Raw genomic sequence first — 25,540 nt, 5'->3', positions numbered from 1 at the left:
GTTTCCCATTCCGTCTAATTCATTAAAAAGATCTTACCATCTTTATTCCAACCACATTAGAAAAAAAAACAGCCCCAGAGAGGAGAAACCAAGTCAGCCTTTGGGGAGTGCTGGGTTTCATATTGCCACCGACATTAATCATTGTATAGAGATGACAGTTACCCCGCGGGGCCCGTGTGTGTGTGGCGCTCAGCATAGATCTGAGAGCCGTGTCACTGTAAAACAGTCACACAGTTAATGTTCACCGTTAACTGATGTATTCTGTAAATACAAGCTTTGACCAAATGACATAGATCCTTTCATTTAAATGTCAAAAGAATAGTTCAAAATTTGGGGAAATACATTTATTTGATTTATTTACAAGAGTGAGTTGAGAAGACATCTGTTGCGTGTTAATGCATTGAGTACAGAGCAGGAGTCCTTAGCTTAGTATAAAGACTGTAAACAGCGTGGCTTTGTCCAACAACCAACAACTCTTAAACCCTTTTATTTACATAATGTATCGTGTTTGTTTAACCCACTATTAAATCGTAATGTTAAAAAAGTCAATTTGTAGTTTTGGGGTGAGTACGCATTTACATTTTATCCGCCTGTCAGCAGTTCTAAGCGGCTTCTCTCGTGATGGCACGGGTTCCCAAAAAAAGTCATTGAGCACAGGTTTGGATTTTCCAACAAAAGGTATGCTACCAAACCTGGCAACCACACTGTGAGAAAAAGACTCTGGGAGCACACTCAGAGCCATCACAAATTATTCTGCGCTAAACTAAACACATCCTGACGTGAGATACATACTCTGAACAGACACAGGAGTAACAGTGTTTATCTGATCTCTCTCTCTGAAATTAGATGAATAAGCATATTCACAATGTTTAGCTATTCCTTTGAGATGCAGGTGTACAACCATCATGGGTAAACGCCTGGGGCAGGCTTCATCCCAGCCATAAATGTGCGCTAGGCCTTTTTCATATCAGACATGTTGGTGTGTCAGTAGTAGGTGAAACACAGGTGTTACTAATAACAATGGCTCTGTTCCATTCAAGTTCTATCCCATTCAATCCATGACATTGGGACAGTGAGTCTTCATGCACAGTACCGGCAACCTGAAACTGAAGCAGCACATTCTTTGCCTGAGAAAAAGTTAAAAACTGCCTGAAGCTTTGGGATCTCCACCTTGTAGCTGCATGCACAGAACATGACTTCCATAAATAAAACAGCGCAGAGTAAAAACACAGAGCCGGCTGTATGAATAATGAAAAACTGAATACATGTGATAAGATCTGTCCAAGCATGAAGAAAGAAAGAGAGGTCCACTATTTGCCTACTGTATTCAAACTGGAAAAAAAAAAAAAGCTGAAATAGGGTGTTTCTAAAATAATTCGTGGCCGTGGCTTGTTTTAAAAAGTGACCACAATGCAGCACTGAAGAAATAAATGCACATGCCAAACAGGTCAACCGGAGGATGTTGACTAAGACACCAGGGCTACTCTGGGGGTTCTCGACTGCTGTTCCACCTCACAGCATGAGACCAGAACATACAAGGAAGTAAAAACACAGGTCTTTGATGTGCCGGAAGGATGACAACAGTACAGCTGTCCTCGAAGCTGTGAGGGAGCTCACGTAACATGGGGGACTTCTCTGTTGTTTGTGCCTCGTTACTTCCGCTCTGCTGAGATCAAAGGCTCAGGGAAGCTTTAATTAGAGGGTGAGCGGTGTCTCGGGTCTCCTATGAACTGGGACCTCCCACCAGTCTGCCGTTTGTCTGCAGAATATCACCTGAGAAGCTGCATTACAACAACTTTAAAAAGGGACAACTATCACACAATGTGGCTAGACACTGCAAATTCCAGAGCAATGAAAATCCAGGTGGAGCAATGATAGGACTAGTGTGTGTGTGTGTGTGTGTGTGGGAAGTACAGTACCCTGCAGATTGTGAGCATTTGGCAAAGTGTCTTCAGAGTTACAATTTAACATGTTTATCAGCATTAAAGGCAGTCAATCATTCTGATCATCAAAGTGTGTCGAGTGTAAAAAAACTGAATGACTGTTTCACATCTGGCATCATTAGTAAAACCATAAACCTTTAAACACTATCAGACGGAAATGACTGCAGCAGCTTCCTGTTTGAGTGATGGGGGTTCGGTTGAGTATTTAAAGACCACGCCCCCGTACAATCAGATGAAACCACGACCATCAAGAGAAGTTTATTACTTTGAGAACGAATAAAGCAGCCACACTTTTACTTTTTTTAATCTTGAGGTTAGATGATCAGGGTTTGCAGTTAAGAGGAGCAAAAAAAAAAAAAAAAAAGCAGAACAGAGATAGAAAAAGTCACACAAGCTTAACTGACACAAAGGCGCTCCCTCTGAAGAAAAGCCACTTTGTAATTTAGGCCTGTGGTCAGTTCATGTGACTCCTGCAGCATAGGAGCTCATAATCTTTTAGGGAGTTTTCGTTTTTGTGGTGGAAAAGGCAGCAGAGGCCCGGTTTCAGCCATGAAGCCACAGTCTTCAGACAGGACAGTGAAGGCATACTGCTCTGAAACTGTGGTGACCGAGGTTCCTCTGCGTTACTCTAATTAACAGAACTAAACCACAGGAGCCCAGTAGAGTTTCATCTCATCAAACGCAAAGCTGGATAATATATACTGTATGCATCCTGCAGATCATGCAACTAAATATACTTTGTTGTGAAATGAATGGGTTAATTGAAAGTGAAAGACCGTTTATAACACACGAGTGACTGGAGACGCCGCTGGCCGATCCGACCGCCATGAAAAATCTGGATTGTGTTAGTGGCGAGTTCAAACTTCTGTTTTGTTGATCAAAGAAAAGTCACATGGGTCTTATTCTAGTAGAGGTCAAACTTCAGTACAGTACTGGGGGAGGACGAAGCAGTTAAAAAGAGACTTCAGGGGCGTAATGTAACAGCAGCAGGCTACATTCACAGTGTGTATGGAACTGGAAGTTGTATTCACCAGTAAAAGTGAATGTGTTAAAAATAATTCACATGAGACCAGAGTGAAATAAGGAGTGTGTTCCAAAAGGTGAACAAGGTCTGTAAGCACAGCAGTGTTTAATTTAGCACAAAGAAAATGTTTTCCTTCTTGTACCCTTTATGTTATAGCCCACATTTCTCAGCTATATTGTTTTTAAATTTTGCCAGATTCTTTTTCCAGTCTGTTAATTTTTTGGGATTCCCGTTCAGCCCAAACACCTAAAAGCCATATTTTTGTTAACCTCTCAAACCACAAAGCACCTCTATTTTTGACCATATTGGAAAAAACTAAAAAACCTAAAAGATTACATCATAACTACTTTGAAGTTAACCCTCATCCTTCGGAATCCCCAGAGGTCTAATTATTGTCATATCTTACAGATGCTTTATTCTATCATTCCTATTTTTGAGGACATCATAGTTTTCCATTTCTGTTTCAATTAGTGCCTTTTTTTTTATACCAATGTATTGGATCAAAAGCACACAACTGCAGTTTTAGTAGATCAAATAGAAAAGATGAATCAAATGTTTGTCATGGGTCCTGATTTAAAGTATCACACACTATGAAGGGGTAGGGGCATTCTGTCAGTCATTCTAAAAGAGACACAGATATTACCTCATGTGCGCCATCTATTCTCCTTTTACACAATATGCAAATTAACTGTTACTTTCCTAAAGCAGTATTATTGCTCTTATTTTCCTCTTCAGACAACAATAATTAGATTATTGATAATAGTTGAAGATAAATAATTTAACATTTTGCTATGATGGTTGTTTCTTACAGTAGTATATTTTTGGGGTCCCCAGGGACCACAGTCTGTATGTTATTGGTAGGTTGAGGGTTAAAGTCATACTTTGTAGTTCTGATGGCCATAGGGAAATAGAAAGAATCTCGATTTAAATAAGTAGTCACAAAATGTGGTCGGGTGTGTTTGCTCACTCCCCTATGAAGTGCCCTGACAATCATATTTAGCCCTAGCGTGTGATCACCCTCACCTTCTTGAGAAGCCGTGTGGAGTCCTCACTGATCTGCATGAACCTCATGATGACGTTGTTGAGGTAGATGTCACTCAGTGTTGCGTGGTCCTTACTCTCCCTCCTCACCTGGTTCAGCAGCAGGTACCAACAGTTGACCGGGGACAGCAAGTTCTGGTCTTTCCTAAATAAAACAGGGAAACAGTCGGGAGTCAGATCAGCTGTCAAAAGATCCATGTGGAACATTAATATACATCGGTTTTATTTCATACACGTTTATAACAAGAACATTAAAGAGGAAGCATCAGTGTGTAGGAGAGATTTGGTTGTGTAGAATGCTTTGATGACTCAGCATTTTCTTGTCTGTTAAGTCACAATTTGCAATGGATGAATAAACAAGAACACACATTATCACAGACTCAAAACCCGCTCCAAATATAAGCAGTTCAGCTGATCATGCAGGCACGTACTAGTATCCGTATGCTTTTATGATTCGTGTCGTTGCAGTTTAACATCTTTCTGTGTCCATGTCAATGTCTCTGCTCATATTTATTTAGACAATATTTGTCATTTTCGCAAGGAGATTGTGGCAATTCCTCCCCTAGCTGGAGGTCTACAAGTACCACAAGTGCACCAGGACCTGTTACAAGAGCAGAAGCGAGATGCGTCATCGGCCTCCCTTGGTGTTAAATGTCCCACATACTGCTGGTTCTGGCCCTAAAAAGCTTTCCATATATTACATGAACTACGCAGTTAAATTGGAAATACTTTGCATCAGTGACATTTCTGGGGCAGTGCTCTTGCAATTGCTCGGAGCCAAGCTGACTTCCTTTAACAAGGGAAGAGCGTGCCACAGGCTTTAAATACACTTAGTGGAATAAAGATGGAGAAGCCCCGGATGTATTTTAAGTTGAAAAGTAGAATTATGTGCGAAATGTGACAGCAGATGACAAACAAGCAAGGGAAGGGATGTCACAGCAAAGGGGAAAGATAGAGATCTGGTTGCAAAAAAAAAGGGTGAAATGGTCGAGCCTGAAAGCTGTTTCCTGTGCTGTGTGCCTGCTGCTTCCAGGCTAACTGTAGGACATTGTCCAGGCCAGAGCAAGCTGGGGCCCTGCATAAGCTCTGGCCTGCAGGCTGACTTCCTCTTGGTTAACCTACAACATTCCTCCTGCCCGTAAAGCGCAGCACAGAATAGGAGTGTCTGTATGTTAGAGAGGGGTGTTAAGGTGGGTCCAGGGTCAAGTCTTGCAGGAACCATATGTAGACTCGCCTCTGCTCTTCCCTCACACAAAGTTAGTCAGCATAGACAGGCAGCACTTGTCAACACAACAGGTGGAACTCTGCGATCACTGGCAAGTGACCCAGCCCTGAACTAGCATTCAGTTAATTTGCTGCAACAGCAAAAACAAAGCATTTCTTCAAATGAATAACTGACATTAAAACATCCCAACCAGCTGAAATGTTCCCCGAGACTGCAAAAACAGGAAGCAAACTACATTTGATAAAGGCAGAGCCAAGCCCGCTGACATGAAAAACATCCGAGAGCACAGATGCTTTTCAAAGACACCAGGAAGATGGTGGAAGAAAAAAACTGATTTAGCTAAAAGATGAGTGGTGTACTGATGGCACATGCCCGGGCCACAGGACACGTGCAAAGGAAGAGAAGGCAAGAAAAAGGAGAAAATAAGTGGAGCGGTCCCAGAGCTACAGCAGCAGGACTGCTGGACACAGCATCTCACACTCACACTCACACACACACACACACACACACACACACACACACACACACACACAGTGTCAAAGAGCTATTACCATAAATCCTTTCTGCATTATGTATCAGCTGTGTGCAATACTTCCATTCTATGGCACGAAATCTAGATTTGTAAAGGCGGCACATGTGTGTGCATGTGTTTATTAATTCATGCTCATTTCTGCATGTGCAGATGCATAATGTCCAGGTGGCCACTGACATGAAGCTGGACGTAGCACATCATGAGCCTCTGCAGAAGCGTATGAAATAACTAGCTTTGGATTTCCAAAGCAGTCATGTTTGCCTGCGACCATTTTGTCCCAGATGTGAAAAGAATTAAGATATTATGATTGAGGATGCATAACAGCTCACGTGAGAGCAGCTGCTTAGCCAGAAAATGTCATACATTTTGACGGTCAACAAAAGCAGCACCGTTCTTTTAATAGAAGTCTTTTTTTACATGAAAGTCTACAAACACAGGAATGACCCAGAATGCAGTATATAACTCTCAAAGAATAAATTAAGCAAACATTGTGCCAAACTTACAGAACTCTGGGGGAAGTCATTGACATACCGGAGTCCCTATTTCACACACCAACAGTTCTTAAAGTACCTTGTATGTTTGCTATTAGGCTGACCTGCTAAATCAAACCGGAGGCCTGCAGTGAAGACAGAACATGAAAACGAGGGGAGGGGACTGACATAAGCCGTGACGACAAAATAACCTCTGGGAGTTGCTTACCCTCATAATGGCAGGAAAATCTCTCAATGTCATCATTTCCCCCCTCAGCCAGGGCAGGAACTGGGTCAGACAGACTCACAGACAGAGAGGCGGGACCCCGAGGGGCTAAGACACAGGTATGAAAGGGGGAAACTAATGCCCGGGACAGGCGTGGGGGGGGGAGGCAAATGAGAAAAATAACTTTTCAACAACTTACTGGCTCCTATCAATGTGTTTGTGTGTGTTCTGTCCATTCATGCAGTTTAAAACCAGGGGTCAGTGAGTAAACGTCAACATACTTTCACTCTCTTACAGAAGCAGGATGCTGACAATGAAGGGTAATCACCCTTTCACAGTATGCAGGGTAATGAAACAGGAGCCCTTATCAGCATCGGAGGCAAAAATGGCAAAGTCCTCTATTGCCCAACTGATAACATCATTCATTAATGAAAGTTTGTGGCGGCTTTTATTGCTGCAGCACAGTGAGTGGCGTTCACCTGCAAAGTAAATCATACAGTTGCTACTGTACCAAAGCAAAGCGATCACTGACGAACTGAAGAATATCTTGAAAATAAAAGTTTGTGTTTGAAACTTAAAAGCATGCCACATGATGCCAAAGCCTGACTAATAATTCTGGTCACGTAGTTCTGTGAATAACAAATGGTGTTTAACTTCATTCAACTTTGCCACAAAAGCTGAATGCGGTGCAGATTGAAATGTTGGGCAATAAATACAGTATGCAGCCACAGCATGTTCTACAGCTTCTTTTTATCCTCACAGACAAAGATAGGAAGCCTTTTAACCGCACACTTAATTCTGGATAAAAGGCGCCTATTTAAGATCATCGCAGCCGTTTCTTTGGCAGTATACATAATTCAATGACTCATCCGCTCACCATCTCCATGTCCCTCCCTAAACAAACTTTGCATAATACAGTATTTGGTTGTGTACATGTGTGTGCATGAGTGTTTGTTTAAGAAAAAGGGAGAGAGACGGAGGAGAATGTTTGCCCACATTTGTTCCTTTGTGTGTGCTTATACGCGTTTGTGTGTGTGTGTGTGTGTGTGTGTGTGTGTGTGTGTGTGTGTGTGTGTGTGTGTGTGTGTGTGTGTGTGTGTGTGTGTGTGTGTGTGTGCAAACAGCCACTGAAACACAAATGGACATGGCAGACCGGAATGAAGGGCTCTCCCACAGCCTGCCGCTGTGGCCTGGACACCGAGATGTGGGTTTGTTGTTTTGTTTTCTCACAGGAAGGAAGACACTCGTAGAATTTTTTTTTTTTCCTTCTGTCATTAAAAGCCATTTACATCCAAACCCAAAGATGTATCTGCAGTGTTGTCCCACATCCTGAGTTGCTTTAAACTACAACTACAGTATTTAAAAAAAAAAACATTAACAACAGCCACCAGAGACATGTTGCTTTTGGAACATAATGTTGAACAGCTCGTGCTCTGTAGAATTTCCTGACTCAACTTTCTTACACCTAATTATCATTATAATTTTAACTGGGACTCTTTGATGTTTTTTTCCATTACTGCACATTGGATTTACCTCTGGTGGTAGTAAAGAGGAAAAACAAAACACATAAAAAGGTCTCTTCGTGTGAAATTCTGAAGCCAAAGAACAACTTTTGAAGTAATTGAAGTTTATGTATTGTTAAAGTCCCATCAGTTAAAAATACAGGCTACTACATGTTAATTAAAAGGATGGAGTGCTTTTGTGAAGGGAGTTGGACGTGTTTGCAGCTGTTAAAAATGTTTTTCTGCAAACAAGTGGAGACTAACCTGCAGCAGAACAAACAGCAGTATCTTCTCAACGTGGCAAAGACACACTGTGTTTATAGGACGTAGGCAATAGGAGGGCTAAAATCTTTACCTAGCTGGAAGAAGCACGAGAAAGAAAGGCGGATTTAGACCTGTATAAGATTTTTTTCTTAGGAAGTCTTTGTGGCGCAAGAGAAAAAAGAATTTACCCTCCACTAGCAGAGGCCCTGCTTCAATCTCGTGAATACCAATGGACTAATAATTGTAATGTTTGCAGCTTGCTGGGAAGTCAGTGTGGGATCATGCCATTTTACCTTCATTAGCAACATGGCCTGTATCTGTGTGACACCCTATTGGAGAAGAATCTTAGTGGCAGCTGAAAGAAATACTCCCTGTGTATTGAGAGGAAGCGTGTGGCTGTCTACAGAGGAACTGTAGTCTTCCAAACAAACTAAACATTGTGTATATTAATGCACTCTTAGAGAGCTAGAATGACATCTCGTCAACTTGTCTCAACATCAGTTATGTAAACTAGATCAAAACATGCAGCTCCACTGACAGCTACGGTAGTGGCCCCCCTTTTGAATGCAGTTATTCTAGACTAATTACCCACAGATTTAGCTTCTCATTTTAATGCTACTTTAGCAGTTTGCAGCTCCGCCTAACTGACCTGTCACATGAATAGTGGCTTTAGGATACAGAACCAAAAATGCTTTTTTTCCCCCACCACAAACACGTCTGTCCAATGAAAACAACGTAGAGAATATGGAGAACACAGAAGCCTTACTGTACGTGTGGCGTTTACGCGAGTATAAAAATATAGGGCAAATTATAAAAAAAAACCCACAGGAAGGTTTTTAAATGTTATTCAGATGTCCTGTATTTACTCAAGAAACCTGCTCCTAGGCACTTGCCAAATGTTTACCCTGTGAATGAAGTGACCAGACTGTACATCACGCGATAAAAACCACAGAGCGCCATACCAGAGTCGCTTCACCAGTTACACACATGGGCACACACAGCTGCTAGAGCCATTGGAGCTTCAGACAGAGCGCGGGGGATATTTGGAGACGGCGAGGGCAAGCACACGTTTTATTTTCATTCCCACCACAAGCTCAAACAATATGCTAATGACAGCTTTTTCCATGAGCAGACTACTACAGTGTAATGGGGCCAAAAACTACAGCACGCTTAATTTGAGTCAAAAAGGCTCAGAGTCAAGCTGTGATGCACCATGAAGATAGAAGGAGAGAGATGGGGAGGGAGGGAGACCAACTTCCTCTCATCAGTTTGATAAAGAATCTCTTTTTATTAGATCTTTTTTTTTTTTTTTTATGCACTTCAGCCATGTTATGAGATGAGAGGAATATGAGACAAAGACCAAATTAAATTCACGGCTTAGTTTCTTCCTCCACTTCTCATGTACTTTTTTATAATGACACAGCAACATTGTTCTATTCTCAGTGAGCATGAACAAATAGGGCAAGCGTATCGAAAATAAATGCTCTGTCAGTGGCGACCGAAATATTTCCTAAGTATAGTATCAAAATGTACTAATATATACATTGTGCTGCATATTCTAGATCACAGTGATGTCAAAAAGAAAGTGTAGATTCTGGCCAGAAAAAGACTACTGCACAGTACAATACAGTACGGTATAGTGGAACAAAATAAAATGTCAAGATGAATCATTTATAAAGCTCTGCAGATAAGTAAATGTGACATAATGGGCTAAAAGCCAAGATGACATCATAAACAAATCGAGCACAGACAGACAGCTTAAGGCAGCTTCTCCTCACTTGTACTGCTGGTGATCCTTGGTGCTGCGCGTCTTTGCCATGAAGCGTTCGGCCAGTTTCTCCAGGTTTCTGGAGTATTCCATCTCAATCTCTGCCTTCTTCCTGAAGAAATCCTGGAGGTCCTGCAGCAGCTGGACCCTCATCTCGGTCTGCTGGTCCAGACATTTCTGCTGTTCCACCAACTGGGCCCGGATCTCTGAGGAGACCAAGGAAGACAATAAATAGATTAGGATGCAGCCAGAAGCTGGAGGATGAGAAATGAGAGATTTGTTTTACAAGGAATCCATCAGTATAAGTACTGTACTAAGGAGCGCACGAAGCCAGACATCAGGACTAGTTTTATGTACATCAACTCATGGACATCAACTAGCTACAGATGATTAAATGTGGAAGTTATCATCGGTTATAATTACAACATTCGCAGATTTGACCACTGTTCTTAAAATTTGAAAATGACACTCTTTCAAATCTTCCAATATTTCAAAAACTACAAAACTCAGATTTACCAATCAGCATGTAACCATTATAAATATACAAATATATTGGAAAAAAAGACAAAGAATCAGCAGGCGTGTAATTACAGTACGGTATATGTACACATCAGTACTACAGAACCGCCCAATGCAGCTCATTATCCTTCAGTTATAAGTCTTATTGATGAAGGTAAAGATCTGAGGTTGGCATAACTGGTCTCAGGTGTTTCCTTAAGGCGGGAAATATCTCCAGGATGAATGAAACCTGATTCTCAACACACCCAGAGTTACAGGGCCGGGCAGGCCACACACACACACACACACACACACACACACACACACACACACACACGCCTGAAAAGCCAAGCCACTTATGAAAGCAGCCACTTATGAAAGCAGACGAGCAACAGCAGGCCTCATTTAAACAAGTTGTATGAGCAGGTAAATGACCCTCTGAGGTCCTTTCTGAGGAATAACGCCTGTCAGAGTGCCCCTTATTGAAATTTAAATCTCCAGCATGACAACTGGGACCTAACACACACACACACACACACACATACACAAAAACACATGCACAAAAGGCACACACAAATCGTTTCCTTTGTGTGTCCTCTCTGGCCAGGGCCATGTATAATGGATTTGTCCTAATGGAAGGCAGCCTGGGCCAGACATCCTCAGCAGAGGCAACAGATTAATGAGGTGATTTAGAGCCACACGGACACCAATAGCGAGGGGCACAGAGAGAGATCCCTCATATTAAAGACAAAACACACTAAGGCTGCAACATGCCTTCACAATTTATTTGTACAACTCCCTGGACCAGGTGCCATTATAAAAAGGAAAAACTTGCAAGGTCTTAATGTCTGTTTCTTTGCTGTAAAAAAAAAAAAAATCAGCTGAACAGGCCGAGAATAATTGGTTCAGGGCATTTAATGTGCATCTTATTGTCCTCACTTATAGTTAATGTGGTATTGATGATGCAAACACTAATACTTAAAGAACAAGAACTTGTAAGAGGGTATTGCCACCATTTGAGAATAGATACAAACCTCATTCAAGTGTTCTGAATTGAGAAATTGATTTCTTAGGTATTGATCACCTTTCTTAAGAGTAAAAACAAGTGCAGTGCAAGAATATTAACAGTGCTTTGTCTGTTTATTTAACATAATGAGGGAGAGGGCTTAAGATAAATCATCATGAACTGGTAAAGTGTTCAATGGAGGGATAACCGTCTCTTATGTTGCACAGTCTTCCAGCTACTGAATAGCAGCTGTGCTAAAATTACCAGCTTCCTTATAGTTCAAACTTAGTCTGATTTTGTGAGCCATCGTTTGTCCATTTGAGTGTCCATCAGTCCCTGACAGCAGGCTTCAACTGGCCAAATAAGGCAATTTCTTTGTTGTTGTGGCTAATAAACTTTATTTAAAGGCAATGACTATTTTTTTCCTCCTTTTATGACTGTAAGATCTGTGTCACTGCTGACCCATGCTGCTTGCAACATACGCTTTCCAACTTACTGTTAGTGGTCTGCTTGTGTGGCGGTCACAGAAATTGAAAATATTTTTCCATGTGCAGTTGCTTTCGTAATTTTTCCACCTTTCTATTTATGGCAGTCTGACCACCTAATAAGCTAATAAAGGACAATGAGTTGATTTCCAGATTTTGTAGTCAACATATCTTGAACCAGAGACCTTATTAAACTAGAGCTAGGGGAACCGCAACAGTGAAGAATCTGAATTAGGATTCGGGCCAGCCTGTTACTTAATGAATACTCTCATTAATATTGAAGTAAAGTGGACTTAAACAAAGATCAGTATTTGACAAGACAAATAGACAGCAACAAATGTCTTTGTAAGGAAGCCAAAAGATCCCTCAGAAACTTTATGGGATGGGATCAATAGTCTGGTATATCGAGCTACTTCATGGCCAATCTACTGCTGACTCAATAAGAAAGCTTCCAGTCAACGACGGGTGAGAGCTGCATTTGTGTGTATGTGCATGGGCACGTGTCCCTAATGCAGTAATCAAATTACCAAATGGCTCCGCTCCATTCATCAGTATAAAGTCTTTTCACAATCTTGATAAATTAACGATTTACGTCGCGTAAGTAGCAGCTCCTTCCTTCTGGCACTTGCAAGGAAATAAACCACTTAGGCAGAGACGGACGGGACGAGAGGGAGGCGTTTCAGCAATGCTATATCTGAATGAAATGCTTATCAAAGCAGTTAAACTCATACACAGTGCACCGTGAACATCAATAACGTGGACGATAGGATTTCAACAGCAAAGCAGTGGCTTGACTGCAAGCAAGAAATCAAAACTTCAACTTCAAGAACACCACATTGACAAAACTGGGAACAATGAGCACTAGGAGATTTGTTTTAAATGTGACTGTATTAAAGTCCAACCGCCTTTTTGATGAATGGGTAACCCTTGCAATTGCTTCCATCTCCAGAGGATGTGGGGATTAAAACAAAGCTACCTTAGCTCTGACACAAAAGGAGCGTACTGGATCATTTAACACAATTACATTCACGACTGCACACGGAAACTCATGAAATCATTCATTTTCAAACACTGGCCACTGAAGCCTGAGTACCAAGGTGAAGTATGAAGGAATTCATGTTAAAAGGCAACCACCTGTCAGAGAAAATGACAGCTTTAACAAGAGTGAAAACAGGGTCATGTCCACAGTAAGGGGGATACATTTGAAAATGCATATTTATCTATCTCATCTCTTTTAATCTTCCTTCCTTTTGGCTTTTTCAATTAATTTCAAAATGCTTTTCACATGCATGACCAGCACGTTAAGAAGGGAACTTTCTGTCCCCTACAACTCTCTGATTGCTGATTTAGAATTTCAATGTATAGAATCACACAAGAAAAATAAAAGTATCAGTCATCAACATTGGAGGTTTAGCCAGAATACAAAAAGTCACTATTACGGGAAAAAATGGTTGTCAGGTCTATCTGCCTGGGTGTATACTGACCATAAAACAGGGCTGGCTAAACTTTTTTGACTGTTTGCCATATACAGACAATTATAAGAAGTCATGGATCAAACTAAATGTGTAAATCTTAACCAGTTATACTGCAAGATAGTCAGAGTTTCTAGATCAGAAAGCCCCATGTGTCATAGTAACTTTAGTGTTTGAAGCCATCCAATCAGCTCCCTTGGATTATTCTGATGCTTCATAGGAATCCCCTGCTGCAGGCCACCTCAGCTGTCTGATTGGTTTCTTACAGAACTAACACGACCAGACCGGCACACATGATCTCTTCTTTAAAAATGTAACCACAGTAGTCTAAAGTTAGATCCATCTTACTGCCATTGTAGAGTGTTGCTCTACTAATACATGGTGCATTCCTGTCGTTCTGAGGTCATCTGTATGGTAAACACGTGTGGAGGTCTCTGTGCTGAGGGAATTTGTGTGTGTGTGTGTGTGTGTGTGTGTGTGTGTGTGTGTGTGTGTGTGTGTGTGTGTGTGTGTGTGTGTGTGTGTGTGTGTGTGTGTGTGTGTGTGTGTGGAGGGTAGGCATCAAAGCCCTCTGTGATCCCTTTCAAACTGGGGAGCTGAGGGGAGATGAGAGCACCTGTGCGATGTGCTGAGAAATTATACTTTACGATACTATACGAGATACAGAACGAAGCAATAGAGCTATGTTGCCTAAAAATAAAAACTGATTGTCAGTACACATCAAACAAACAATCTGCCAAAACTCCAAAGACTTTTAATAGCACAATCTGGTGTATGATGACATGAGCGACTTTCACAATTAAATCAGGGCCTATAAAGTTGTCAGCAACGATTCCAGCTGACTAAAGGACATCCAGTCAATGTGGCCCAGAGTGCACATGATGTGAATATGGACAATGAGAGAGCACAGTTTGGACCTTTGGGGTGATCAGTTTGGACTAAAGCCCTTTTGTTTCTGAACTGGATGTCATCCAATTGCTCCTTTGGAGGCCACATCGCATACTTCCCATAACCCCATTCATGCTGGCAAATATGTCCAAAGTTGCAGTTCAGAATGGCTTCTAATTTGCCTAATAGGCCTGTTCTATTGTCAAAGAAACTGCTGTGTCAGCAGGATGAGTCAACGTTGTTGACCTACAGAGAGAAAAACTGGGCTTCCGTAAAAACAACTCACCGACTGTTAGAGGGCGACAGAGGTGTATTTTTCCCCCTTCTCTCTTGAACCCAACAATAAGCTCTCTCCTCATGCTCCCAATTAACCTTGCTATGAATAAATCGGTCTGAAAATCATCTGTTATTTATGCTGAGTGCAGCCACGTATTCCTCAATGGGAACCATACAAGACTGACAGACAGACTCTCAGCATTTGTAGTTTCTACTAGTTGATTACAGTCTCCACCAACTGCTATCTGGGACATGCCGTACCACATCAGTCCCAGAGCTGCATTTCCACATGCAGAGTGGCTCATCAGCAGCACCTGAAATAGCATCTGAGGCCTGCGGAGGGACGATGCAATGGGGTGCCCAGCCCCACCATCTGCTTCAGATCACGGGTTTGGGACTAGGGGAGTTGTCCGTGCCTCTTCTGGAGGCTGGATACAAGACAGGATAAATACCATCAAAGGTAATTACGAAATGGCCGATCAGTTTTTAATGGAGCACAAGCTTTCAATTACAGCTGGAGTGGGATCACATGCCAGAAGGAGCTGAGCATCTACAGCACAGCTTCCTCTGACATTTTTGGAGTATTCCGATAATCCAACAAGGCTCTCCTGCCATCATTTATTATAGCGGGCCAATCGCTCATCATCTTGCCTCCTTGATAAATGGATGCCATATGGCAAAAATTAAACAAAAAGTAGGTTCATCTAAGTAGTTGGAATGGTAAAAGATGGGCCTACCGCGTTGCTAATTTCCACGTGGCATGACTCAATACACAGTGAGTTGGTCTTTATGTTGAGTCTTGTGGTGATCAGGGATCTGTTGTTTGATCTGTTTAACCTTTAAGTGTCCATAGTCTGTTCCTGTCTGTGAAGAATGCCTTCTTGTTGTTAATACATTAATGTGCCAGCACAAAAGCAGCAATGTTTAGATTAGATATAAAAGAGAGGTAACATGCAGGAAGAATCAGAGAGAGGAATGTGGGAGTTATTAAGTTGGACTCATGCCTATGGCAGCACATGGCACACACCTGTGCCAATGCAGCTACCAGCACAGTCCATGCAGTCACAGCGTTCAAGAGACTCCCAATAATGAGACTCATGCCTGAGCCATCCCAAATGTAAAAAATACACTTCTGGAAGCACTATGAACCCCCGTCCATCCCTCGTCTTCTCTCGCCACCTAAAACTCTCTATTCTCTCTATTACGTCTCCACTCTCTTAACGAGAGGCAGATGGATGTGAAATAAAGGCCAGCAGGGTGACTGTCTCTTTACCAGCACTGGTCCACTAAGCTGCCATGGAGTGTTTCATCACCCTGGACCAGCTGGGGAGACCCTTGAGGGACTGCTACAACAAACACTGACAAGTATGTTTTGAGCAATACAGGTAGACTACTATCGTATTACTTGTAATGTGAAAGTTGTAAAAAAAGTGGACTAGACCAAACAGAGTCATCAGAGGAGGACAACACCACTGCTCTTGGAAAAAGGAGTAAACTAATAGAAAGAAAATGTACTAGAACTACATGGAGAAATGTCAACAAATGATTGCATTCTGTGTTTCATGTCTAGATTTTGGCCATAAGACCTCCTTATGCTGTACACGTGGGTTCAAGAACAACATTTGTAAGAAAATCATCAGATCTGTATTCTATCATTTGTATTATCAGTTATAAGCATTACGTTAATAATAACAACGGAGGTCAATACCAAGCACAATTGCACTGTAATAAAAAGGACATCAAATGTAATGTTTCAATATTAATTATAAAACAGAAATATTCAACCACTTATAATAAAAGCTTTAAAACAACATTGAGCCAAAGCCCTCATTCATCAGTGGCCGCTAAGCTAACAACAGCTCACTAGCACTAGCATAGTCCTCGCTACGCTCACTGGTCACTATCATGCTAGCTGCAGCATCCTTGCAAGTTTCCCTAATGAGGCGTTACTGCATTTGACATCCTGACTCATCGTGACCATTAAGTGAGTTCCTCACAACACACTTCTAAAAACAGATTGTGCAGTGACTAAAGCTATGGAAATCACGTGGCATCCGAGTGAAGGAGGACTTGTAATGACTTTGTTACGTTGGTGGGACCAGTAAGAAATTGGTCATGAGCTTGGTATGTCAGAAACTGTTGGACCTTACCAGCCCTTCTGCCCTGCATCCGGGCATGACTTCTATAATGTGTCATTGATTCCTGTGTTGTTTTTATCTGAGATTACATCAATACTGAGATTTAATTACCAATACCAATGTCTCCTTCTATTTACAAACATGCCTGCTCGGTCTGTGATTAAACATGAAGCACTGAAAAGGTGACAAACTCAATTTTAGGTTTAAATAAAGTTCTCAGTTATGACTGAAGTAATGCAGACTTTCCAACAAGGCTGAAACAGATTCCATCTGATCACACAAAGCACAGCCAAACTACACACAGCATACTGCTAGCTTTGCTTAAGTATTTTATCTCAAATGTTACAGTACTGGCAATGTGGTCCCCATTACAGCATCTGACTGACACGTTAGCAGCTTCCAAAACCGCAGAGAGAGCTCCAATGGACTGTAGGCTACTGTGATCCAGGGAACGACTTTTAAAATCAGAGTGGAAAAGAGCCTGGCCCACAATCCCCTGCTTCTTTCAAAACACTGAGCTGAACCAACGTCCTTTGGGATATTTTATAGAGTGTGGGGCTACTCATGTAAAGTGACTTACAAGAGGGATGTTTTATAGTAACTTATCTGCAATAGCAGCTTTGTTTGTTGGTCACTGCTGCCACATCCATACAAACTGCTGAGGTGGCTGACTGTTCAAACACAATGGACTCCAGCAGGCTCGAAAAACAGACGTCAGACTAGACGATTCTGACTGGGCGAAATTAACACTTAAATCTATGTCAGTTCCATTCACCGAGGTAATATTTTAATGTGTAATTTCAATAAGTGAAATGTAATAATATCCGCAAATTAGATTCGGTGCTGCCAAACGGCACATGAGCCAAAAAGCCATGGTTGCTAAGGCAACACCCCCAAAGAAGGGAGGCAGGAGAGAGATCAATCACCACTGACATTATGGTGGCCTGTGAGGACCATCATTTTGATCCAAACAAAATAAAGCGAGGAGCTGAATGCTGGGAGAAGCAAGCACACTTTAGAGGCAGAGCTGTTTGTTCAGCTGCTGGTTAACATCTAGACATTCTGTTTGATTCCGACAGCAGTCCGGTGTGTGGCTGGTCCGTCAGATTGACCGGCCGAGGTTTGTGTGGCTGGATGTGCGTTAGTGCGTAGAAATGCATGCATGTATATGTGTTTACGTTGTTTGAGGAATGAGTTACCTGTAGGCTTGTAAGGTGGGTCTAAAAAGCCTGCAGCTTGCTCCTTCCTTAAGAGCAGAAACTGTTTACACAACATATAAACAATAAATGTGTCTCAAAATGTCCACAAAGACTTTTCACGTCGCCCCTGCTGTATAATCTACTTCTCTGCTTTTAATACTTTTGTTAAATGTGTTCCACAACATTTCTTTATAATTGTCATGCTTCGACCATTTCATAACTCCAAAGCAGAGCGAAAGTTTTGTATTTCGTGACTTATTGACAAGATTTTGGGAACACATACAGTACTATGGTTGGCTGGCAAGCTAAATTCTAACTTCTTGGTAATGGGCCAATTACTCCAGCTATGGATCTGTTGTTCTTGGGACTCTACAGCAGCAGGTGGAAAAAGTTATCTGAGCTAGCAGCTCAGCACAGTCACTGATAAGACAGTTCACAGAGTTTATTGCAAAGCATATTCATACCAGTGAATCATCTCTTAGAACGGACTGCTAACCATTCTTTTTTTCCTCCTCTTTTTGTTAACACAGTTAAGCTGGCTTGCGTTTGGTCATTGGCACAAATTTGAGAGTCAAAGGTCACCAAAGTTTAATTTAACATCAAAAAGTTGTGCAAATGTTGGCATTGATTAATGAAATTTTGCAAAGTTTTCAATGGACAATTTGCCTCTTTTTTCTTCTTTTTTTTTTGCTGTAACTCTGGGTCACCAGTGGAATCCTTTTGTAACTGCTGTGAATCAAAGCAGGCCACAGCTGCCGTCCTGTGCAAAGAAGCAGGCTACAAACTTTGCAAAGACTGCAGAAAGAGAGAGGGAGAATTTGATAGCTAAAAAAATAGGTAATGATGATAAAAATGTAGACGAGTACTGCAGAGGACGGAAGTGGTTACATCTGTGTGGCTTCACATCAGAGAAACGAGAACCTGTGAGAAATACATTGATCTCTTTCAGTCTCTTGGTCAGACCTCACCCACTTTTTCTCATTCATCTCTAGACCATACTGAGCTGCTCTGTCTGCTGCCTTAAAGGGACCAGTGTGGGTGCTTGTGTGGGAAAGAAAGAAAAAGACACATCATCTGTATACTGAACACCAGTAGCGGCAAAGGCCCTCTTCTTTTTAAATTAAAGGCCAGTCCATACGCAAACATTTTTGAAAATTACACGGAACATACGCCTCAGATGTACTGACCTTCTCTGTTTTTCAAAATGAAAGATGACACCTCATCTTGTATCTGGCCTTCCTTTGTCCTTTTGTTTGGGGATATTACTGATGGGAGAGATAATGGGGCTAAAGCTCATATGTCAAGACAGCCAGTCAGCCTCTAATTTTCAACAAAGCTAACCTCATGCAAAAGACTTGGCTGGGCAGGCCCACAGCTCCACAGTTTGGATGTTTGTTTGGGGGTAACAATACTATGAAAATTCTGCGGTCGGACAGCCGAGGCGATAAATGCCTTTAAAAGAGGGTGTCACACGAGAAACATCTAGAACGGAGGAGCACAAGCTTTCATCTATAGGATTATTTACTTCCCCCCCCTCACGGTAAAACAAATGGAAACTGAAGCGTGCTGGCAGAGACTTGAATAATGAAAACTCCGAAAGATGAACCTGAAGAATGGAAGAGCAGTTGCGTGGCCTGCGGCGAAAAGCTTTTGAAAGTGGGGTTGTTTCTAAGACACTGTGGATGTTTTCCCTCCTCATGGGCCCCCAAGGAGGCAGGAAGGAGAGAAAGAGAGTATATAAATGAATAGTCACACAATGTGGCTCCTCACCCACGCACCTGCATACACTCTAAAACACACATCAGGTAGAGGGGATAGTGTGTGCACCTGTGTGGGGGTTGAGCATGTTTCATTGCAGGTATGCAGACCAGACGACTGAGACATTTCCAGTGTGGGGGGGCAGATGAATCTATTTGACAGCCCTGTTACCAAGAAGCTCCCTGCCCTCAGTTGGCGACTCTCCCATGGATCTCCTGACCTCTGCTCTCCACCCGTCTCCCTCCACCGCACACTGGACAGTTTGGTCTCAGGTCAAGTTCAGCAACGGTCTCTGATGGCACTCAGAGCTGCCAAGGTCTGCCCTCCAGTTCTGCTGCTTAGAACAGTCTGAAAGTCAGTTTGTTTGCTGGCGTCTCTGTTAAAGTTGATTAACCTCCTATTATTTCAGATGCAGAAGCCCCCAAATAGATATAAAAATAAGAAAAACGAGCAACTTCCACAAGGTTTAGTTGTAAAACGCAAAAAGGGTTGACACCTGGCCAACATGTTGAAAGCATTTGAGCCAAAACAAAGCATCGCCCAACGGCCGGAGCAAGCTTTCTCATATTGCAGCCAGCTACACAGCACACTAAAATATGTTACTGAAAACAATTGATGGAAAAATCAGCAATGCAGTCACAGATCTTGATTCTTATTTGAACAGCGCTGCCTGGTTTGACAGTTTGATCACAATTCATCAGCAGTGATTGTCAGCTGCTTTTTTTTTCACAGATTATATGTCTCATGTATTACTGTCAGGATTAGTGGTGTAAAAGACAGCAGTTGATCCATGATCTGTACAGATTATTTAGTTTTTGTGTAGTTTGAACTTTTGATGATCAAAACTGACCACGCGGCGGTTGAAAATATTATATGAAACAGTGGTGAAAAAGAATAAAGCCTTGTACATTAGGTGCTATAAGAAACTAAATAACAACATGTTCTTTAATGGTCGATGAGGCTCAGTGAGGATCTTCATCTCGTATTGGCAGCAAAACCTGATCAGGGATCTCTGAAAGATATTATTGCCACTTTTTCCAATCCGTGACTCAAAACCCCAATACGGTCCAAACTGTAGGTTTTGTGATCCGTTGCACCCTTAGTCATGATATAGTGACTGTTAAAGCAAATATGATAAAAAAAATAAGTAAACCACTGTAGCTTAAATTTAAAACTTCATATGAATGAACCAAATCTGGATGGGATTGGTGCTCGGATAAATCCTTGATTGTATGAATGTTTGTCTTCACCTTCAGCCTGTTTGCCATACCTGCCTTAACTGTCCATCCATCTGTCTGTCTGTCTCTATCCAGACGATCTACATAGCTGCCTCCCTACACCATCTGTCTGTCTCTCTGTCCAGCTGTCTATTTCCCCGATGTGTTTGTACATCTGCCTTCTTTCACAGAGTATGTACACCTCTATTTTAAAAAGGCCTATTCGTTTGTCTGTCTTCCCACACGGCAGCGTGGAGACACCAGAGCTGAGCAGGGACACCATCATCCATGGCCTGCAGCCAGCTGGAGCCGCTGCCTTCCTGGGGTTGACAACGTGTTCCCACAGTCTGGACACCGTGGCAGCCATGGGCCGGAGGAAAGTATAGGGGAAGAGGAGATGACTGTACACAGCTACAGCTGATGTGTCACAGACAAAGCTGGACTTCCGAGTCAACATACAACCAAAAAAAGAAGAATGCAATTTGTAACTCAATAACTTTTAGGTAACCTCTCCATTTGATGTGGCAACCCTCCCTTTTTGTTTTCGTACTCTGGTCAACAAATACTGGATGTGGGTGTTAACATGTTTTTCTACAGCAGTGTCTCTGCATGGGGTATGTGTGCAACCAACTTCCTGTGAACATCCGATATCACTGACAGACAAAGCACAAAAAAACAAATGATGAAGAATACCATGCAAGAGACTAAAAAGCTACAGTCATATCATTGAGTGCTTGCTGACATCCAGGTTAGAACAGCCCGCTGGCTCAGGAGCTGAGAGAAACTAGTCCCAGTCTCACAGAGATCACTTTCAAAGCCTACCAGTCACCCTTACAACAAACACCACCTCCATAAACACCTTCCTTGATGTGCCCCTTCAGGTTCATCAGATTCTTTGAGGTAGTGGGTAGCTCTCTTAAACGAATTCTGCATATTACCTCAGTGGAGTAAGAGGGAACATACCTGGGGGCTATTTTTCATTCTTCTTCTCATGCTCAAATATTGCATCTGTCGGCTTCATGAAAACAAATACCAGCAAAAAGACAGGCCTGTGATTAACTTAATGCGTCTTTTAATGACTCCAGGAAAAGATCAGTAGATGAAGGGAGGCTGCGAACTTCAAAAATATGTTAATGCCGGAGCAAGTTCAAACCTGGGCTTCAAAAAATAAAATAAAAAAACACAAACAACACAAGACAGCAATAAAGTAACAAGCAAGCTACTATGGGTTTGAGCTTTGATCCCGGTTTGTGATGCAGTCACAGCGTGCATTATCACTGTGTAAAACGGGGGTCATCTGGATGAAAACAGTATTCACGAATAGTTCCAAGTCTAGTGTTGAAAATCCACAATCTCACTTATAGCAGTCATCTACAGGTATAGAATAAATGGGACTGTTGAGTGGCAGTAATAACAAGTCGATCCCCTGGTTGTGCTTAAAATCAGGAGAATCATCTTTTCACAAGAATACATTCTGTTTGAGCAACAAAAGTCTGGAATAAATTCTGTGCCAACCCAACACATAAAGTTGAGATGTTTCAGTGAAAGACCGAGGCTCATCAAAGAATTCACCCTTTTGGACACAGTGAATATCTGTACCAGAATTCATAGCAATCCATCCAATATATGTTGAGTTATTTCAATCTGGACCAAAGTGGTGGACCGACAGGCTGATCAATGCTACTAACCCTAGAGCCATGTGGCTACACTGGCTTATAGAAAAGGACACATCTAAATTAGTCCACACTGCAACTTTACATCTACTCTTTTAAAAATGACAGATGCAGGGACAGTTTCTGACAAAATGGCATAAGCTCACAATAGTCAGTATGTATATTAAAATAAAAGTAAATCATATTGTGCATGTGGTGATTGTCCTGCAGCAGGAAGGGGAAAGATTTATCTCTGATATGTTGTTTGATTCCTGCTCATTTCCTTCTGTGGTTGAGTCAGTGACGGATGACTACTTCTGGACAGCAAACGGATAGCTTGCATGTGTTTGCCAGAGACAGAAAGAGCGACGACCGACCTCAGGCTTCCACAGAGGAGTACATTAGGGGGGCTCAAAAACACCCTGAATGAGAAACTCCACAGGAAGAAAAAAAAAATCTGCCATTCCTTCATGATTTAGACTGTATCCGAAAAAACAGCAAAGAAAAACATCATCCTCCACTCCTGTGCTTTTCTTAATCGCCCTGCCACAAAAAAAACAGCACCTTGCAGGGAATGTGTGGTTTCTGGGCCTTTGATAAAGGGTAAAGCCAGCGGAGAAGCTGGAGGAACTGAGGAGGAAACAAACATACTATTCAGGACGAGGCCTGTAATTCCAGGAGCAAGGTCTTGTGCCACAAGCCCGCTGGGGAGAGAGAAGGAGCAGTGAGAAACGGGGATACGAGGCAGAAATGGCACAAGGCCGGGTGTTAGCTGAAAAACAGTTTGAGGACTGAGGGCTACGGTAAGTTCTGAGACAAAAAAGGAGTTGCACAGTTTGCTTTGGAGGCTGCTGGGCAGAATGTATAATGTATTTTGACAAGAGAAATGTCACAGGAACAGTTTTCTATATTAAATAAACTGACTAAAATGAACTACACTTTGTACAGGGTGGAGAAATACAAAGGGCGCATTGGAAGGTACTTTATTGATGGTGCACAGACGCTTACAAATGGTGCACCAACAATACAGATGATGCAAACAGACTAAAACTTTTCTGCATAATGTATCAATGTACGAAAAGTTTCATTGTGAGTAAAGGAGTTCAATAGAAAGTTAATGGGACTGCACATTCCGATGTTCACTCCAAGAACAATGGGGTGTTTTCTTGATTGTATACAAAAGCCTCCATCTGTTGCTCTCTTTAAGCTCATCAGTAAATCTGAGACTTAGCATGGTAGACTTTCTTCTCCTCATCTTGCTTATCTCCTATTTAAACCAAACGTTGTTAAAAAAAATGGAAAACTTCAATTTAAGCTATACATTTTCAAACCAAGAGCCTCTGAAAGATGACTTTCACAAAGTTGAATCAGCCCCAGTCTCTTTCTCAGTTCTTCACGGGACAAGTTTAAAATACACAAGGCTGCTTTCAATGTCAAAAAAGATATAACTACTTATCTCCAAAGGGAGCAGCTGGCTGAGACAAAGCACAGCTGAAAGTTTGTCCTATTATGCATTCTCTATGTACACGCCACGCACAGACACACAAGACCATTCAGCCTTCTCTAAAAATACTTTTACAAACCCCACTGTGTGTACACACAGGCAGTATTGATTACTGGGGTAATGCCTTTAAATTAGACTCTAAGTAGGACATAGCAGCATCCTTGTGTGCAGCCCTGAGTGTTAATCGGATGTATTAATGGGTTTTTTTTCCAGTGATGTGCCGTTTCTGTGAGTCATTTGAACGTCTTCTTCTCTATACACCCATCGGTCATCTTCACCATTGTTTGTGTGTGAATAAATGATGGGACATTTGTCCGAAAAGGGTTCGAAGGTCAAGAAAGAGGTTCTGCGGCAGTGGAGTGGAGTTATGTGAAGGACAAGTAAATTCAGTATTGTGATATCAACTGAGCCAAAATGAAGTAAGCAGTTGCTGCAACAGTATCTTGTAAGTAGCTGGGCATAAAGGGCAAACAAAAAGACGGAGTAGCAATTTTTTTTAAAAGCCAGCAACCACCTCCTGTTTACCTAAATCCCTAACAACCAAGAGGTATTTCTCCTCTGATTCTAAACTTGTCTGTTGTGTGGATGGGCTGAAAACATTGGACAAGAAGCAGAAACTTCCCCCAAACTCCTCTGAGGAAAAACAGTTAATCTTGTCCCACCTGGTGCTCAGAGTTGTGACAGCTGAAATAATCTGCTCTTGGAGACGACTTCAGCCTCATGTAAACATGTTCACTTTGGGGAATGTGGAGTCTGATCTCTGGCAGGAAGCAAAGAGTAATATAATAGTTGTCTCTCAAATGCACAAATATATAGTCTTTATTAAACTGTGTGTGAGAATAAATGTTCTTATTGAGCTAATAATGAAGCAAAGTGTAATATCAGTATTAGTACACTGAGAACATTAAAATATACTTAATTAAATCTCACCAGTAGCTCAAGGTTAAAGTCTGTCTGCCTGCTTATTTTCACAGAGCTGAATCAAACACCTCAGTCAGCTTCCAGGCATCCAAGCCGGTTTACTAGATGTTGGTAAATGTTATGGCTAACACCTGCTGAATACGAATAAGAACATAAGCCAGAGATACTAAACTGGAAACTATTTCTGCAGTGGTTCCCAGTGAGGTTACCTTAGTCACGAGTTACGTGCTCATCTCCATGCACAGGGGATGACTTCACCTCAGTGGGACATGGGGATCAGGATGAAGGCAGATCACACACACACACACACACACACACACACACACACACACACCTGACGTATCTGGACAGCTGCCGTCCAACAACAGGAATGGGAATGCTGAAGTCTGCCTCCTAGTTTCTCCGTTTAGCTCAGCTGTCTCCCTCACTTGTGTTTAGTTTTGACACTGTGCCGCCGTTTGATTGAAAGATGGACATTTTACTTTACAATGTGATTGCATTTTTAGAATTGCCATGCAAGCATTTAGTTTG

The 25,540-nt window shown here is 41.9% G+C and overlaps 1 protein-coding gene across 3 annotated transcripts in view; it reads right to left on the bottom strand.

The window, feature by feature from the left end:
- The window catches only part of srgap1a (SLIT-ROBO Rho GTPase activating protein 1a), a 77,797-nt gene that overhangs the window by 38,288 nt on the left and 13,969 nt on the right, over nt 1-25,540 (bottom strand). For all 3 annotated transcript variants that reach the window (XM_054619422.1, XM_054619423.1, XM_054619424.1), the window contains exons 2-3: nt 10,006-10,201; nt 3,991-4,153 (exon numbers count right to left, since the gene is read on the bottom strand). In XM_054619422.1, the coding sequence (XP_054475397.1) occupies nt 3,991-4,153; nt 10,006-10,201 (359 nt within the window). The remainder of the gene's footprint in view (nt 1-3,990; nt 4,154-10,005; nt 10,202-25,540) is intronic.

Source organism: Anoplopoma fimbria, chromosome 19, assembly GCF_027596085.1.
Source record: "Anoplopoma fimbria isolate UVic2021 breed Golden Eagle Sablefish chromosome 19, Afim_UVic_2022, whole genome shotgun sequence".
NCBI classification, from domain to species: Eukaryota; Metazoa; Chordata; class Actinopteri; order Perciformes; family Anoplopomatidae; genus Anoplopoma; species Anoplopoma fimbria.
Note: the sequence above shows the minus strand (reverse complement) of the source record. Positions and strands in the feature narration are given on the sequence as shown.